This window comes from Erithacus rubecula (genome assembly GCF_903797595.1).
Source record: "Erithacus rubecula genome assembly, chromosome: 4".
NCBI classification, from domain to species: domain Eukaryota; kingdom Metazoa; phylum Chordata; class Aves; order Passeriformes; family Muscicapidae; genus Erithacus; species Erithacus rubecula.
The window spans coordinates 36,369,762-36,386,644 of record NC_136686.1 but is presented as its reverse complement, the minus strand read 5'-3'; the positions used below and the strand labels follow the sequence as shown (position 1 = coordinate 36,386,644).

General features: G+C 41.3%; 1 protein-coding gene across 1 annotated transcript; it reads right to left on the bottom strand.

Annotated features, from left to right (window-relative positions):
- Nucleotides 1-4,342: 4,342 nt before the first annotated feature.
- IL22 (interleukin 22) lies at nucleotides 4,343-7,031 on the bottom strand. Its single transcript, XM_079303949.1, has 5 exons — nucleotides 6,812-7,031; nucleotides 5,993-6,058; nucleotides 5,754-5,897; nucleotides 5,478-5,543; nucleotides 4,343-5,069 (listed from the first exon to the last, which is right to left on the bottom strand). Exons 1-5 carry the CDS (start codon nucleotides 7,004-7,006, stop codon nucleotides 4,956-4,958), a joined length of 585 nt encoding a protein of 194 aa, XP_079160075.1. The 5' UTR covers nucleotides 7,007-7,031; the 3' UTR covers nucleotides 4,343-4,955.
- Between the last annotated feature and the right edge of the window lie 9,852 nt (nucleotides 7,032-16,883).

Below are 16,883 nucleotides of genomic sequence, written 5' to 3'. Positions count from 1 at the left end.
GTGTTGAAACCTTTCTTCTTTTCTTTTTCCATTTTCCCCCCCTTTTTTTAAAATATAATTAACCCTATAAATACACAAACTACAAGTCTGGTCTTACACACTTTGATGTCAATAGGTGTTTTTTTTCCACCTTCTGTGGAGCAGGACCAGATGCAGGATGAACTGATCCATTGGGGAGCTCTTACATCACAAGGCCTAATCAGAAAGTCAATCTTCATGATTGCACAGCTTTAAACTTTACCACAGATGCATGATTGCCCCATTCTTTCCACATCTTAAGGAACATCATCACTATTCTTTAAATGTGCAGTAGGAGTCAGAAATCTCCTGAAAAAAACTGTAGAACAAAGTGAATTTTAAATTGGTGCAATTTTGCAGTTTTTGGAAAACAACATCACTTTGCATTCAGTCATTTGAAACTAGGGCTACAATTTCCAGGGGAAAAGCCTTACTGGTTCTTGAACAAACAAGCATAAAACAGTTTCAAGTAAGGTAGTTAAAGACATATTTATCAGTTTGTCTTTTTTCAAAATATTTTTATCCATGCTGTCCTAGGCTGAAGAGAAAATACTTTTAGTTTAGAAGAATACCCTTTCTTTTTTTTTTTTACATTTGAACTTGGATAAGAAAAATTACTAGATCCTGGAAATATTAAATGCTGTGTTTTAATCCTTCATACTGGAAAAATACTTTGATTTGGATCCCATGAGCTAGTTTGTTGAGGATAACTGATTCTTCTCAATATACTTTTTACATTAATTTCTCCGTGGGGAAGGAAAGATGTAGGAATCTTTTCTTTTCAAACCATTCATCATTAATTCCAAATTAAACTATAGAAATTGACATATGTGAACTTGGCCAGGGACTTGTATTTAAAAGGTTAACAGAAAGAGTGATTTCCTAGACTTGAGAAGAAATCTTTTCACTTGCATTGCTGTTTAGCACTTTTGTTAGTGGTGAAGTTCATACAGTTAATCTGATAATGTCTGCAGCTTTGTGCTAACCATGAAAAAGGTGTCACAAATTGATACGTGCTATGAATCATATGTAGCCCCAGAAGTGCCATCAGCCATAGCATAGTCTGTGTTTTGTAGTTTACCTCACCCAATTTTGGCTTTCTAACAAATTCTTGAATGGCATAGAATACTGAGAGGCTGCATTACTTTCCATCCTAAATATGTTATTTCATCTAACAAGTTTTTGGGTAGTGGCCTGCCAATAAGATCCAGGGTCCTGCAGAACTGCATTGCAGTTTTTTGTTCTTTCTGTGGTCATTACATTGTTCCTGGCAATATCACACATAAGCCTGAGACTGGCTCTAATGTCTCTGCCCATCTTGCTTCACATTAGCAGGCCAGTTCTGCTGCCAGTTACAGTGACTTTACAAACAACCTTTCTGATGATGACTGTGACAGAAAAGTTTGCCATTTACTGCTGCTCACTGCAGTTGTTTAGCTGTGCACTGAACTGTTTAGCTAACTGTGCTTTAAAGCACAGGCTGGCACAACCACATGCCACTGATTTATGAACAGGATAGCTCCAACATTTTGCATTGCCTAGAATATGCTTCCAGCAGCAAACTGGAAGTATCAACCCTGTATTATTCTGGGTCACTTGGGGAGTATATATTCATACACTGAATATGTAAATCTCTTAAATGAGTAAGACTCCAGGCAATGTATTTGAGACATGTTTCTTAAACTGCCACCAATGCTTACTAAGCAGGATGTGGAAACTTCTGTTCATGCTTTGGGTTCCCTCTTCACAGTATGACATTTCAGAGGCAGATTTATAAATGTTTCAGAAAACATCTGTGTAAAAAAAAAAGGCACCTGTTCTGGTCACCAAATGTAAGAGAAGGGGAGGAAGAGTTAATGAAATGCATCTGTGACAGTAGCATGGTCTGTGTTTGCTCAGGAAGAGGTCCTGCAGCCCCCACAGTGGAGGTGTCCTCAATGAAGGGTGAGGAGCAGGTGCTTTCCCTAAGGTTGCTAGTTAAGGATCTCTAGGAATTGCAAACAGTCCATGACTTGGAGGAAGAAAAAGGAAAGCAAAATAGGGCAACAGAAATTAGAACTGTGTGAATAATGGAGTTTCTCTTTGGTGACCCAACTGAAAAATTAAACCAAAATAAGTAATTTTGGGTAGGCCCAAAGAACTTGTCTGACTCAAAATAAAACAATTTACTTTACTTTCAAATCTCTTTTCAACCTTTGAAAGAAATGCACATAAAACCAAAACACAAGCTATTTAGAAAATGTCAGAATGAAACATTTCAGCAGGATTTTCTTTTCTTCACTATCAACTGAATTAAAACCCAGGTTGCCTGACTGAAACTACTTTTTTTTTTTTTTTTGTCAGTAATTGTTTGTCCCAGACATTTCATCCTGCTTAAGGGAAACCTGCTCTGACTTCTACTTCCTTTGTTCAAAACTGGCCATCACCACCATGCTTCACACATCCACAAGTCACACATACCCTGCAAGAAAACCTGAGAAGGAAATTCTACAAACCTTGCTGTGTGGCATTTCCAGGGCTCCAGCTCATGAGGTTTCTGTGGTACAGTCTTCCTGCTGGTGGTTTTTAGCATTAGAGAAGCTGATAATTAGTCGACTTGATTTTCATACTTTTGTAGACAAATGGCTTTTAATCTGGGTTTAGCCTCAATGAGGAAAACCTGACAGACTGACTTGACAATTCTGGGTAGGGCAACTCAATAAGGACAATGTAGAAGAGACCTAAAGGAAGTAGAAGAAGGAAATAAGCTATTTATCTGTTTGTGAAGTAATTTTATCAACAAGGAACAGCATGTATGTGGCCCATGATCTGGTGTCTATTTATCACTAAGGAACAAAATAGGTACTTTTAGGGTAAAGTCATGTTATGCTTCCCAAAGTCACAATCTTTATAAACCTCTGATGTAGACCAGAGAAGTGACACCTGTTTAATTCCTCTTATCCTCCACTGACTATAAAGGGAGACAGATGTAGTTCAAGGAAAGACTGTGTATGTCAAAGGTCAGTGAAGAGAAGTGAACTATTCATTTGGTATTTAAACCCCCTTCCTTTGCTGTCACAAAGTTTGAGTGATAAGAGAAAGGATGTTGACCAATAGCTCTTGACAGCATCATTCCTTATCCCAGGAGAAAGGAAATATATATCCAACTGAATATACAAGAAAGGTTAAATCCCTGGAACTGGCATGCAGTACTAGATCCTGGCTGCCTGTCATTACTGAGTCTTTTCAGCCTTGACTGTGAACAGACATGTAAATCATATGTTGTGATATGCAAATGAAAGTGTGGGAAAAAGTAAACCATGTTGGATGCATCTAGTTTGACAGGCAACAGGCATCCATCACCCAAACAGACCATATGTCAGGTCTAATGTGTGATTTCCCATGAGAAGTGTTGTGATTTCCACTCACATACACCATGTTCAAATAGGTATGGACAGATTCTTTTAAATCCATCTTTAATTTGCTCTGGTTCAGGAGCAACTTTTTTTAAATGTGGACAGGATACTTTTGGCCCTGATGAATATATGGTAAGGCCTTGCTCAAGGAGACTTCAGCAGTTGCTGGAATTTCCTATTACATATTTATTCTGGCTTTCTGATAATTTGGATGCTTTCCACCCCTTTAACCTTGGTCCAGTCACCACTTTCCCTGGCTACACCAGAGCAAAGTTCCTGTCTTTGCCAGGAGAAATTGCTGAAGGACACGACATGATAATGACAAAATTAAACACTGTTCAGGGACTTGGTGTTTTTTTTTCTGTCTTGGAGTTTGTGTGGAGAATAGGCACCAAACATTCTCTTCTGAAGGACTCTCAGACCCCTGATGCTGCAGAACATCATTTGTGCTCAGTATGCATGGGCTGTGGGAATGCAGCTCTCTGAGTATTCATTAGCAGCTGCTGCCTGTTTGTCTCCACATCATCCGACCCCATGGGGACAGTTTGGGACTTTTCATCAGCATCTATTCAAGGGGGATCTTGTCTCTGCATGTCAGAGGCAGAACCAGTGAACCCAACCAATGACCTTCAGGGGTGATGTTACTTTTCCCACCATCCCCTACAAGAAAGGCTGACTGACATGCCTCCCACTAAGCCCTGGCCTGTGAGAAGTCGAATTGCAGGCTTATGGTGAAGAAGCATAGCCCCAGGCAGAGCTTGCATCCTTTCTGGGCACAAGAATACAGCCACCAGCTCCACAGCTCCATGTGTATCATCCCCCTTGTGTTTGAAGAAAAGGCAAAAGCTCTGCAAATGGCAATACTTGAGGACCAAAATATTTATTATAATAAATTAAAGTGCAAGCATTTATAAAATGTTTCACCTGCATATAAATATCCACTGCATATAATAAAGAAGTGTTGCTTTCTGGTTAAGCTTCATAAATACATTTCCTTGGACATTTCTCAATTAATCTATATAAATAAAAGTATTGTATAATTATTACCTTAAAATAAGTTACCATTAAATACAAGTGATAAAAATTCTTTCTGAAATAGTCAGAAATATCAACTTTTCAGGCAAAGGTCAGAAGGGGGCAACATATGCAAGTGATATTTCCGTCTAGGAGGCTCAAAGCATCCTGGCTAAAACATCACATCAAAACATCACTGCCTTGATCAAAGCTGATTCATAGGTGTCAAATTTCAGTACACAAAAGATAGAAATTGTTTCCTCATTCCTGTGAAGATGAGGAGGACAGAACAGTGCTTTTGTAAATAACTAATGCCCTGTGTTGCAATGAAGAGGCAGTGCCCTGGAGTTTTCATTTTCAAAGAAGGCAGCAATATGCATGCTGCCTCTGCCCACTTAGTTTGCTAGTTTTGACACAAGTGAAAAATATAATGCATATGGGAGGAATGGACATAGCTGCAGCTAATCAGTTTGAGGTATTGCAAGAGGTCTGCAGAGGCATCTCTTCAAAGTCTGATCCAGAATTTTTTCAGTTTTTCTTCTTGTTACCTCCCTTCTTTGGGACATCAGTACAGGCATTTTCAATGTAGTCAAACAGTAAATCCAGCTCTCCAATGGCTTTAGTCTTTCCATTTTCTCCCAACTAGAAGAGAGCAGAAGGCAAATCTTAGCAACTAGTTATTTTTCAGAAAATTGAATTTAGGATTGTCACAGAAACTGAATCAATAATTTACTTTCCTAATTTTCTTACACAGTTCTGTTAGCGTCATTGTATTGTAAGATATAAATTTGTTCATTCAAATCTAGACTAGCAGATAAGTTTCATGCAACTTAACTTTTCAAGATTTAAATTACCATAACATGTGCAGAGAGTTAACAGGACAAGTGAGGGAGGGCTGGAAAGGAAAGTATCATTAATCCCCTCTTTAATGCCCTCATAGGCTTCACATCCTAAATAATCTCGAGTTTGTTTCATTGTTAGGTCAGCCTTAATCCAACTAAATGACTGGTGTTTGAAACTGCTCTTTTTAAATGTTTGAGGGAAATGTACCTGTTCCATTTTGTTCTTCATTTGTTCCAGGTTCTTTTCAACATGTTCTTTCTTTCCTGAGAATTGCTAAAAGAAAGGAAACATCCAGACATAAGATAGATGGCTATATGCAACAATGTAGTAGCTTTTTTTTCCACACCTTTGTATTAACTCTGACTTTCATCTCTTTGATCTGAGGTTTCCTTTCATACCACTGCCTTTTGCCACTGCTTGTAGCAATCTGAGATTTAGGAGCAACAATGACAGTCAGAGGTAAAGAAACCCAGTGTTACTCACACAACTTCTCAGCTCTGAGGTCAGGGATGCCAAGAACTGTGCCACCTCCTCCACATGAGGGTACTGGTTCTTGACTTCAGTCAGGAGAACATCTTCTACTACAAACTCCACAACCCTCTTCATCAGGTAGCAGCGGTTGTTTTCCTACGTATGGAAGTAAGAGGTCACGTTAAAACAAGGCAAGAGAGCACTAAGTGCTGCAGGGGGATGCAAAGAGCAGATCCTCATGTAAGGCTTACCCTGATGTTAACAAAGAGCTGCTGCCCAATCAATCTGTTGTCCGTGTCCTTGTCTGAGGCACTGGCCTGAGAGGAAAAAAGGAAGTGTTAGGTGGTGATGGGAACCTTACTTAAAGATTAATAATAAACCCAAAAGATTTCATCAGCAATGAAAGGGCAATAAAAATGAGGGAATGGACACCACAGTCTGTTAGAGGCAGATTAGATTGGGCATCATGTCTGTTTCTCCCCTCAGCTGGGTGAGATTCAAGGCCAGTATGGCAGGAAAATAAGTAAGCTAAAGTCTGGATTCATATCGCTCACTTAAAAGTCAGAAGTTGTGGTGACTAAACCACATGCTGCAGGTGGCCAACCTCACAGTGGCCACAATGCTGCAGGGAGGTGCTCAATGTGTGCACCCAGGGAGACCCACCCATGGCAAAAGCAGCCAAGAAACCTGCTCTAGCTGCACTGTGACACCCCAGCATCTGCTTGGCTGTGACTGGAGTCATGGACAGGACCAGCTCCAAATGGAATGAGCAAACTCAGAAACTTAATGTCATATTTCACAATTTTACCCACCCTGGCAGCAGCTGCTTGAAAAGAAGCAGCTGTACCGTCCCAGGGGCTGCCTTTTCCTTGGGGAGCAGCAGCAGAAAAGCAACAGCTTCTGCTGGCTCCACACACCCAAACTCTGCCTTAACTGCAAATGTACTTTTCTCTTTTTTTCTTGGAGAAAGGCAGGGGAAAGAGGGAGGAATGCCAAAGGCTAGAAGTCATGGCACCAAGAGAGGAGCAGGTCCCCAGACCCCACCATGAAGGACACACGGATGACTGTACCGTTTTAGCCAAGGTGTAGGTGCGATTCCTGATGTAGGGCTGCTGGAAGTTGATCTTCCTGAGCCTGCAGGCATGATGGGCAGTGGAACCCCCCTTCAGAGGCAGAGAGCTGGTGAGAAGAAGGGGGAGACAGCAGCAGCAGCAGAAGAAAACCCATGCTGGGAAGCTCTTGGACAAGGTCTGCAGGGCAGCCATGGCTCCCAGTGTGAAATTGCCGTCCCAGCTGGCTGCAGGCACCGGACTCAGCCCTGCGGGGAGAGAAGGCAGCAGTAGCACCAAGGAGAGCAGGCGAGCCAAAGTGAGAGCAGCACAGAGGCTGCAAGCCTTACCTTTGCTGTGGTTCTGGATGTGCTCTGCAGGAGGTGAGCTGCACCTTATATAGGGCCACCAACATCTCTCTCAGCTGTTTTTTTTTGGGGGGGTACTGGTGGTGAAATGAGAATGACATCAGCAACTCTCTTACTTTCCAGTATCCTCTTCTGAGAATTATCTAACCACTATCTAACCACAAACAGGTTCAAGGCTATCTAATCTTCAGTTTCCTATAAAAAAAACCCCAAATATTAATGTGGGGCAAAGCGGGGGCTTTTACCAGGGTAGGAATCCTGAATTCTTTTTGCATAAAAATATTTGAGAATTCTGTGAGTTTGTGCCTCCTGTCCCAATTATAATACAACTTGATTGACAATTTGATGGCAGAAAACCATCAAATCTTCTGTGGAACAAGATTGGTTTCACTACTGCTGACTGGTGCACACAAGTGATCAGGGACTGTATCGGAACCAAATCACTGACCGCCGGTGGCTCCTACCCTGAAAATATCCCTTCCCATACTGGAGTTAATGGCCATCTGCACATCACTGTGCAATCCTCTCTGAGAGAACAGAAACTGTGTAGGACCATTTATCAAATGCCTGATTTCCAAATTCCCGTTCTCAAAAATATAATTTGTATTTAAGGCTGTAATCAGGTGTAATGACCAGAGCTGTGGTCATGTACTTATCCAGGTGATTTCCATGTTCCTAAGGCTCTTCTGCTAACATGAAGGCAGTGCTGCACCTTCAGTCTCAAACACCATGCAGTGTTCCAAATGGGAAACTGCACTTTTTAGATGGTAATTTTCAACCCTTCTGTAGACAGTAATGCATGAGAATGCAGAACTGGTACAAATGTAAACTCCTGATTTTCTAATACCCACAAGGTACACAGGTGACAAACAGGAGAAAACAGATCTAGAAAATCAGGGCTTCAGCTCTGCCTCTGAGAGTGGATATGTGAGAGCTCTGAGGGTGGGCACCTCTCTGTCTGGGCACCATTCTTTGTGGCTCAGGTTCTCAGGACAAGAGCCATCATCAACCTAACTTCATGGTCTGAAATGCCCAGATCTTTTTCTCACACCTGAAAGGAAGCAGTTAAAAGCTGAGTGGAATGAGGTTTATTCTTCAGCCTCCTCTGATGCATCTGCAGCATGAATGTATCCCTCCATGTCTCAGTCCTACCTCAGTTGCCCTTAGACATCAACAGTATCAGCTCTGCACAGATCTGTGCCCTTGAAGCTGCACCCTGGAGCCGTCATCACCATCTCTTTTTCCATGCCCCTCTAAGGCACCCATTCACAAGGCCAGCCTCCAACAACATCTTGACTGCAGCAGGCAGCAGAAAGTGAGTCTGGACCCAGGATGTCAACAGTCAAGTTCACACCCAAATGTGCCACAAGGGTATTCAAGTAAACATATTCCACATATATTTCAAGCTAACAGCTTGAAACAGGTTAATGAGAAGATAAAGGGCTGAGTTTTACTTAACCAAAAGACAGACATTAAAGACTAAACAGGGAGAATCCTGATGAATCCTGCTTTGAAGTATTGATATTTCCACTAACTCCTCCCTAGGTGTTAAACACAGTCTGATAACCAAAGTCAGCTTCTAACTGAGGTTTCTCCATCAGCTCATCCATCTGAACTGAAGTCCCATACTCCGAACAGGAGCTGTGGACAGACATTCAGATCTCCTGTCCTCTTATCTTTCTGGTAGATGTTACCTCTCCATCCCTTTGGTCACTCACTTATCAGACACAGATTCAGCTTGTCTGACTTCTTTTTGTGGTTCCAATCCCATGGAAAGGGTGCATAACTTAAGGAGATGCTGTGCCACTCCCATCAGTTCAAACCACGTGAGGAGCAGACCTCGTCCCTTGTCCTGATGGATATTTAAACAAAATTAGGCAGATTAATGAGGAATTAGATGCTGAATCTCTCTTCTTCCCCTTCCTATGCAGTAATTACAGGATGTCTTCTGTCTTCCTGCTTTTTTATTTGAAACCATACACTGCACTAGGATGTACCTATTTTCATAGAAAACCTTAAGTTAGCCTCCCATTTGTATTGTTAGCCATCTCAGCCACGCCACTTTTTGTGGTATCATGTCCTCCTTCTGAGGCTGTTTCACTTGTTTAGTTTCCCTTGCTATTTTCCAGGCACTGAGATGCTGAAATGCAAATTTCAAGCTAATTAACTCATGTTTTAAAAATTCTGTTTTTATGACATTGCTAAAGCTTTTGCATTATTTGCTCTTTTGTTTGCAGCTGTGACTTACAACTATCTTTCACCCCTCTAGCTGAGCATGGTCCAGCCCAAAAGCAAACAGCCAAGATGTTACTAGACACTAACATAAGCAGACTTTACAGTTCCCATGTTCATTCCTGGCCTCTTTCCCAGGACTGGACATGCTATGGTGTAGCCACAGTCATGGCTGCAGCGATTCCTTGTAACACATCAATAGAATTTCTTGGGGAGTGGAGATACACCTCCCATTCCCAGGGTCTTGTATTTCTGTTACAAGATTCCATTGAACAAAGACTAGTCACAGTTACCCCCTATTTCCCCTGGCTATCACACCCTGGATGGGAGATACACATCCAGCAATACATCCCATGGAAAGATGGGGCTAGAAACCTGCACTAGTGGTGGCTCTTGTTCTAGTCCCCAGCTGAATTCCAGAGAGACACTTCAGCTCTGTATTTTCTGCTACATTTGAGGAAGGGTTTAATTTCATTCTTGTTTGAGGAGTAAATACAATAGACTTTTGAAAAACAAGGTCTTGAACCAGCACTGAGGGTGAACCTCAGGGAAATTGCTTGGTTAAATTTCCCTTCCCAAATGGGCTACCCTGAACTGCATAGCAGGAGAGATGAGTGGAAGGAAAGCTGCCTTTCATTTAAATTAGGGTACTGTGGATAAAACCATCATTGTAGGGTCTTGCTTTGTGGAGAAAGAGTAAACTGAACAAAACACATCTGAAAAATTACGGAGAAGTAATTTCCCTTTCTTATTTCATGTTTTTTTAAAATATATTTAATGATATTTTTAATGTTTAAGGCTAGGAACACTGTTTAAAATACAAAATTCTCACAAGAAAATACATCCCCTCTGCTTTCATTTTAATTAAAAAATAACAAAGACCCTGGTACTGCCCCAAGAATTAAGTGTCTGTCCTATCACTTTACTCACCTACAAACTTTTGAAGCCATATTACATAGAACTTCCCTAATTCATTAAGAAACCATAGTGGTAAATATTCTCGACAATGACTTCTTGACCCATTTTGAAGACAGAGGATTTTTTGAGGAGGACTGGAACTCTGCATCACATCTGCTTCTAAAGCCACAGACATTTCCTTCTGACTTTGAATGAGGTCACAGGTGAGCAATCAGTGCCATATTTTGATGTTCAGCTCCTGTGTATCAGCAGCAACATAGTAGGAGGCAGGCATTTTCTTGGACTTTAGTACATCTTCAATGAGCCAGGATTATCCTACATTATTGGAAATGTCAGGACTGGCCACTGGGCTAGAAATTCTGTCAAGAGCTGCCATGTAAAAAAGCAAGCCTGTGTATTGTGGTCTTGGGTCTTTTATTTGGCATGGAGATTCTCCCCCCTTAGCCACTTGTATAAATGGGCCAAAAGTCAAGCAACACTTAAAACTGAACACTCCATCTCAGGGTTCAGGTCACACTCATCCCCTCATTTTGCTGGTCAGGTCTATTTTATCTCAGTTCTCTGCTTTTGTCCAGACTTTCAAACTTTCAAAGATTAAAGTAGACTATAGAATTGTTTCAGCTAAAGCTCCAGTAAAGCCTTATTTTAATCAGTTCTCTGGCCAGCAATAAAAACCTCAGTAATGGAAATTAATTATTCTCTACACAACCTGAAACAAGCTTTTCTGTAATCCAGCCACTCCTTACGGAAACATCCTAGTACAGAGACAAGTGTCTTCTGGGCACACTCATTAGAAATGGCAGAAGGGATTCAATTTCTACAGAGCAAATGGCACCAATACAGAGACTGGGAGAGGACATGTAGGACACTTGACCGTCATATGTCGGCTTCGCGTTGATTTTTTTTAAATACATTTGACAGCTCTCACTGCTGACTTTGGGTTTTTACAAATCATGTGCCACCTCCTACCTTTCCTGGCTGTAACAGTTTTGTAACACAGAGTAACACATTTCCTCTGACACTTAGTAACACTTAGGTTTTCATATCTGATACTTCATCCAAAATCTTTGTCTCTGACCTTTACATGGTTTTGTTGTATCATTTTTAGATCTCATAATTATAAGATGTTATATCATAAAGCTGGTATTTCATATCCTAAGACATCCAAGAGGAAAGAAACTCATTACCTCAATTTTAAGTTATATTCTCGGACAAAATGAAACAAAAAAACCAAAGCCAATGTTCTTAATGTGTTAATATCTTGTTATTACCAGGATCACTGAGGTAGTAACTTCAACTGCAGCCTCAAAAGGATTAACTAATTAATACAAAAACAAAGACAAAAAAGCCTATGTCAATGTAACTGCAGTGGATGTTAGTCCAGTAGTCTTGCTTCGTTAAAAAACTCCTGCCAACATCAGTAAAACATAAACAGAAGTAATAAGACTTATCAATAGCAGTCAACACAGCTCACACAGAGGAAGAAAAAAAAAAGAGAACTGAGACCATGTCAGTGCACAGAGCCTCACAGCACCAAAGGCACCACTATTAACTCTTCCACGAGACGGCAACTCTTTTAATTCAGCATGTAAAGCCACATACATATTATAAGGCTCTGTCACTTTATATAGTGACCTACATGTATCCAACTATGTCTTGGGAACAGACAGATCAGGTGAACTGAAACTTCTGAGCTTCCTGTCAATGTGTGGTATGGTTGCACAGCCGCGACTCAGTAACATGATGAAGTGGAATTACTGACATAGCGTAGCTCAAAGAAAACCACTCTAAATGGGAACACAATTTTGCAAACTGGCTTATAATTAAAAATCTAGTAACAAATAGTCATTCAGGTTAAGAAATAGCCCCAGCACCTTGGCTGACCAAGTTACTAGCAGTTGTATCGTGTAACAGAGTAATTATATGAAGTTGTTTTGAAGGGAAACATCGTTATTTAACATTAAGTACTTGTGCCCAGACGCTGCTCATATAGTGCACGTGCACTAAGACTCTGGGCTCAGCATCTCCTGAGAGCGAGCCTCTGGCAGCTCACCTATTCACTGTAACATTAGAGAAGGTGACAGCTCTCATATCTCTAACAGCAACTTTTTAACTTGTGTCCATCCCTAGGAAACCAACAGCCCCTGTCACAGTCCTTCCCCAAACCAGAGTTATGCTATTGCCAATCTCCCAAGAGAGTTCTGTGAGCCAATGAGTTTCCTCTTGGAATAGAACTATTGTCAAGAATGTGAGACTTATGAGGCCAGAAAAAAACAGCAATAGCAAAGGAATTATGATGCTGTTTTCCTGGGATATCTGTTTTCAGCCATGTATTGTGCAAGCTAAAATTCACAACAGGCTGGAGCCAGCTTCCCACTGGAAACACAAATAAGCATTCCTCACAAGAGCATCATTCTGGGAACTCACAGGCCCACTCTAGCTGGGGGAGCACTGAGCCCCAGCAGGTTTCCCCAGTGCACACAGACTACCTTGCAGCAAGACCTGGCACCCAGTTCTCCAGAATAGGGTGCATTTACAGATTAAATGTATGTGTCAAAACAATCCAATAACCAGAAAATGGCCTAGAAAGTGAGAAATCCAAAAGTACTTGCTTTCTGGATCCTGCCAGCCATTCCTATTCTAATTCACATCCTAAAGTACATGAATATCCCCAGCACATGACAGCATTACACAAGGACACCTTGAATTTTAAATAAATTATACATGTTTATATATACATATGTACACACAATTGTGAGGCCACAGCCAGACAGCAGACAGAACTAAGCCCCACTCAGACGTTCCTGCTGAAATGGGATGGGGGAAGAGAATCACAAGAGTAAAAGTAAGAAAACCTGTGGGTTGAGATAAAGACAGTTTAATAGGTAAAACAAAATCCACAGACAAGCAAAGCAAAATGAGGAGTTCATTCACCAGTTCCCACGGGCGGGCAGGTGTTCAGCCCCAGAAAAGCATGGCTCCATCATGCATAATAGTTACTTGGGAAGAAAAACACCATCACTCAGAATGTCCCCCCACTTCCTTCCTCTTCCCCAGCTTTATATGCTGAGCATGACACCATATGCTGTACAGTATTCCCTGGGTCAGTTAGTGTCAGCTGTCCTGGCTGTGTTCCCTCATAACTTCTTGTGCACCCCAAGCTTACATGTTAATGGAGTAGGGTGAGGAGCAGAATAGATCTTGACCCTGTGCCCAGCAATAAAGGAAACATGTTGGGAAGGATGAATGAGGAAAACCTTATAAATATGACTGTCTAGAAAAAGATTCTGATAATATGGAAACCATAAGAATATTGAAATGAAAGCCATCTTTGAGAAACCAAACCTTAGTTACTAAATAACAAGAAGACAATATGATGGCCGGCTGAAAGTAATCCCCTCTTGATAGAACAATGCCTTCTGCTGGAGAGCAGGTCCAAAGGCCAGAGAAGACCCTGCTAGCTTGGCAGAAGGGGTCGAAAGAGTACTTTTCAGGGTTTAAAGTATAACACATGGTAATGTAATGCAATGATTTTTATAGGCTGGATGTAAATGCTATAGGATTTGTATCTTGTATTAGACTGGTTATTAGTGGAAATTAGAATATTCAACATAGAAGATTTATTGTATTATAAACAGGAAAATCACTTACTTCGCTCTCTTACCTCTCTTACTTCCTTTCCTCTCTTACCACTCTCTTACATCTTAGAACTCTTCCTACCCCCCACTCTCTTTCTGCCCTGCTTCGAGCTGCAAACATTACCCACGCCCTATGTAATAAACCACAAATTTCAACACTTGGCTTACAGAGATCTCTCCGACTGTCATGACCACCCTCACATGGTAGAGTCTCCTACAGAAACTCCTTTGTATCGTATAATGTTATCAACATTATCCTCAGCAGAATTTCAAAACAGAGCCCCATACTAGCCACTATGGGAAAAAAACCTCTGTTCCAGCACATGCACTTACACAGAGAGTATATGCGGGTATCAGATTTAAGCACAATTAAAAGGAAAAACTCTGAGGTCCACTTGAAACCTTTGCAGGTTTGACTTGGTTACCTTGGCATAAATATAAGTCAGTCACATTTACAAAGTGGACATGCTTTACTAGAAAACATTATCATGACCTCTGAAGAGTCGGGAGTAGGAAGCTTGAGTTGTCCTTTGCCCCATCCACTGAAGAACCATCTACCCTCAGTAGGATCTGCTGCTCTGGCTGTACAACCCAACTCTCCCTGCAAAGTGTAACCTCTGTGCAAATGAGTGCTCTGGCTCTTACAATTTTAAGAGAGTCCCATGAATGCAACAAGCAATCCAGCAGAAGCCATGAAAGCTGTACATAAACCGGACCTCTCTTTCCTCCCCAAAGGACAGTCAGTCTGCACACCAAGCTCGTGCAGTTCTCAGTCCTTTACCCTAACATGACACCACACAGGACCACCAAGCACCATCCTTCAGTCTCCCAGGAACAGCACATTTGACATGCCAAGTTCAGGCTTCATCAGGCACTCCACAGGCTTCTCTAGGACACAGCCTGCAAAAGAGAAACCACACAAGGTCAGCTCACAAGCCACACAGGTGAACTGTAGGAAATAATAGTATATTTAGGAAGTTCATTCCATCTCCAGATGTCCTTCTTTGACACAATAGAAAAATTGAATCAAAAAGCAAACTGAAACTGGAATTACATTAAACTGGAGCTCTCTGGTCACCTACCATCCACTGACTGCTCTTCAGGTTTCACTTCTGGTGTCTCACTGCCATTGCAATTAACACATTCCCACTGGGTTCCAGCCACAAAAAAACTAAGAAATGATTGCACACCTAAAAGTTAACTACAGCTCCACTGTGCTATTCTCTCTTCCCCAGCTCTGGTCTGCAAAGGTCTGAATAACTGCTAGAATCAGGACATTAATTTTAGGCCACTTACAATTAAAATTACTGTTAGGCCTATTTTATCACACAATTGTGTGCATCTAGATAACGAAACAGTTTTTCTTCAGGCAAAAGCAAAAATTGCCCAACAGTCACAGCAAAACTTCCACTTGCATCAAATGATGACGCATTTCACCAGGTTAAGAATTGCTGTGACACCACAACATTAGGTGTCAATTCAGCCTTGCAGAACAGGAAGGTGTAGTGAGCCAAGAAGGTAACATGCAAATAAGCACACTAAATTGGTCAAGGAAGCAGAGTTTCCTACCCCATCTTCAAGTACTACAGATTTGCTCATTGAACATTATGGATTTGGAAATCCCTTTTTAGTCTTTCTGTCATTGGCCAGAAAGCAATGACACCAAAAGTCAGATAAGGAGAAGGTATTACCTGGTAAATAATTTCATTTCCTTTCACCTTACTGCAACACACACTGAGTTTTGGGCTGTGGCCCTTGGGTGCAGAGGCAACTCCAGCTACTTGCAAGACATTGGTAAAGCCAAATCTGTTTTCATGAGGTTGTTACCACATAGGAATCCATCAGCAATTCAGTAGATGTGGATCTATTAATCAAAAAAGGCTGGAAAATCCCTATTACATATTCATAGTGATTAAAGTATCACTAGGAGACTACTTATTGAGTGACTTTGTGACTTAATTCAGACTGCATATGCAAAACCAGTTAGAGAATCACAGAATAAGCTGAGCTGCAAGGGACCCCCAAGGATCATCCACTCCAACTTCTGCCCTGCACAGCACCATCCCCAAGAGTCACTCCATGTGCCTGAGCGCATTGTCAAAACTCTTTCTGAACACTGTCAGGTTTGGTGCTGTGACTGCTTTTCTAGGGAGCCTGTTCCCACGCCCAACCACCCTCTGGGTGAAGAACCTTTTCCTAACATCCAACCTAAACCTTCCCTGACACAACCTTATGCCATTCCCTCATGTCCTGTCAGTGGGAACCACATTGAAGAAATGTCTGCCCCTCCTCTTCCCCTCACAAGTTGCAGACTGCAATGAGGTCTTTCCTCATCTCCCTTGACCAGCTGGTGACAAGTTGGGAACAGCAGCTGAAGACATTCAACATTTACTGACTAGGTTAGTTAACCATGTGTTGGTTTTCTAAATCTTGACCTTAAGTTGAAAAGCTCACAAGGTTGTTTATTCCTGAGATACACCTCCTATTGGCAACTGCCTTCCTCCCTGTTTATCTACTTGGTCTCTCCACTTTCAAGGCTTCTGAAGTCTCCTTGACAGAGAACAGTATGCTTTCAGTGCACAGCACACACTTGTAAATATTAATAAAGGATGCACTTCTGAGTATTTTTTTCCACATTCAGCTTGCTTGAAAACACAACAGGAAATATGTTTGAAAGCTGAAATCCCTCTTGAACAAGATAAACAACAGCAGAGAACAGGCATGAAGAATTTCACATCTGCCTTGAAGACTACAGAACACACTTCAGAAGCTTTGCACTAAGGTAACTCAAAACCAAGTATTTTGTCTGCACTTCCCTTTAAAAACTTCTGTCCAAAAGTAAATATCAGTCAAATACTACAAGTTGTTCAGATGGGAAATAATGTCCAGTGATGTGTGAGAAACCATGAACATTCATTTCATTCTAGTACCTCAATT

What these genes read in the sequence shown, in the direction of transcription:
- IL22 (XM_079303949.1), bottom strand. Translation starts at nt 7,006, where the DNA reads ATGGCTGCCCTGCAGACCTTGTCCAAGAGCTTCCCAGCATGGGTTTTC. An exon ending in CCTACACCTTGGCTAAAACG is followed by an intron (nt 6,059 to 6,811) that starts GTACAGTCATCC and finishes TTTTCCTCTCAG; the next exon opens with GCCAGTGCCTCAGACAAGGA. An exon ending in TGAAGAACAAAATGGAACAG is followed by an intron (nt 5,070 to 5,477) that starts GTACATTTCCCT and finishes GCTCTCTTCTAG; the next exon opens with TTGGGAGAAAATGGAAAGAC.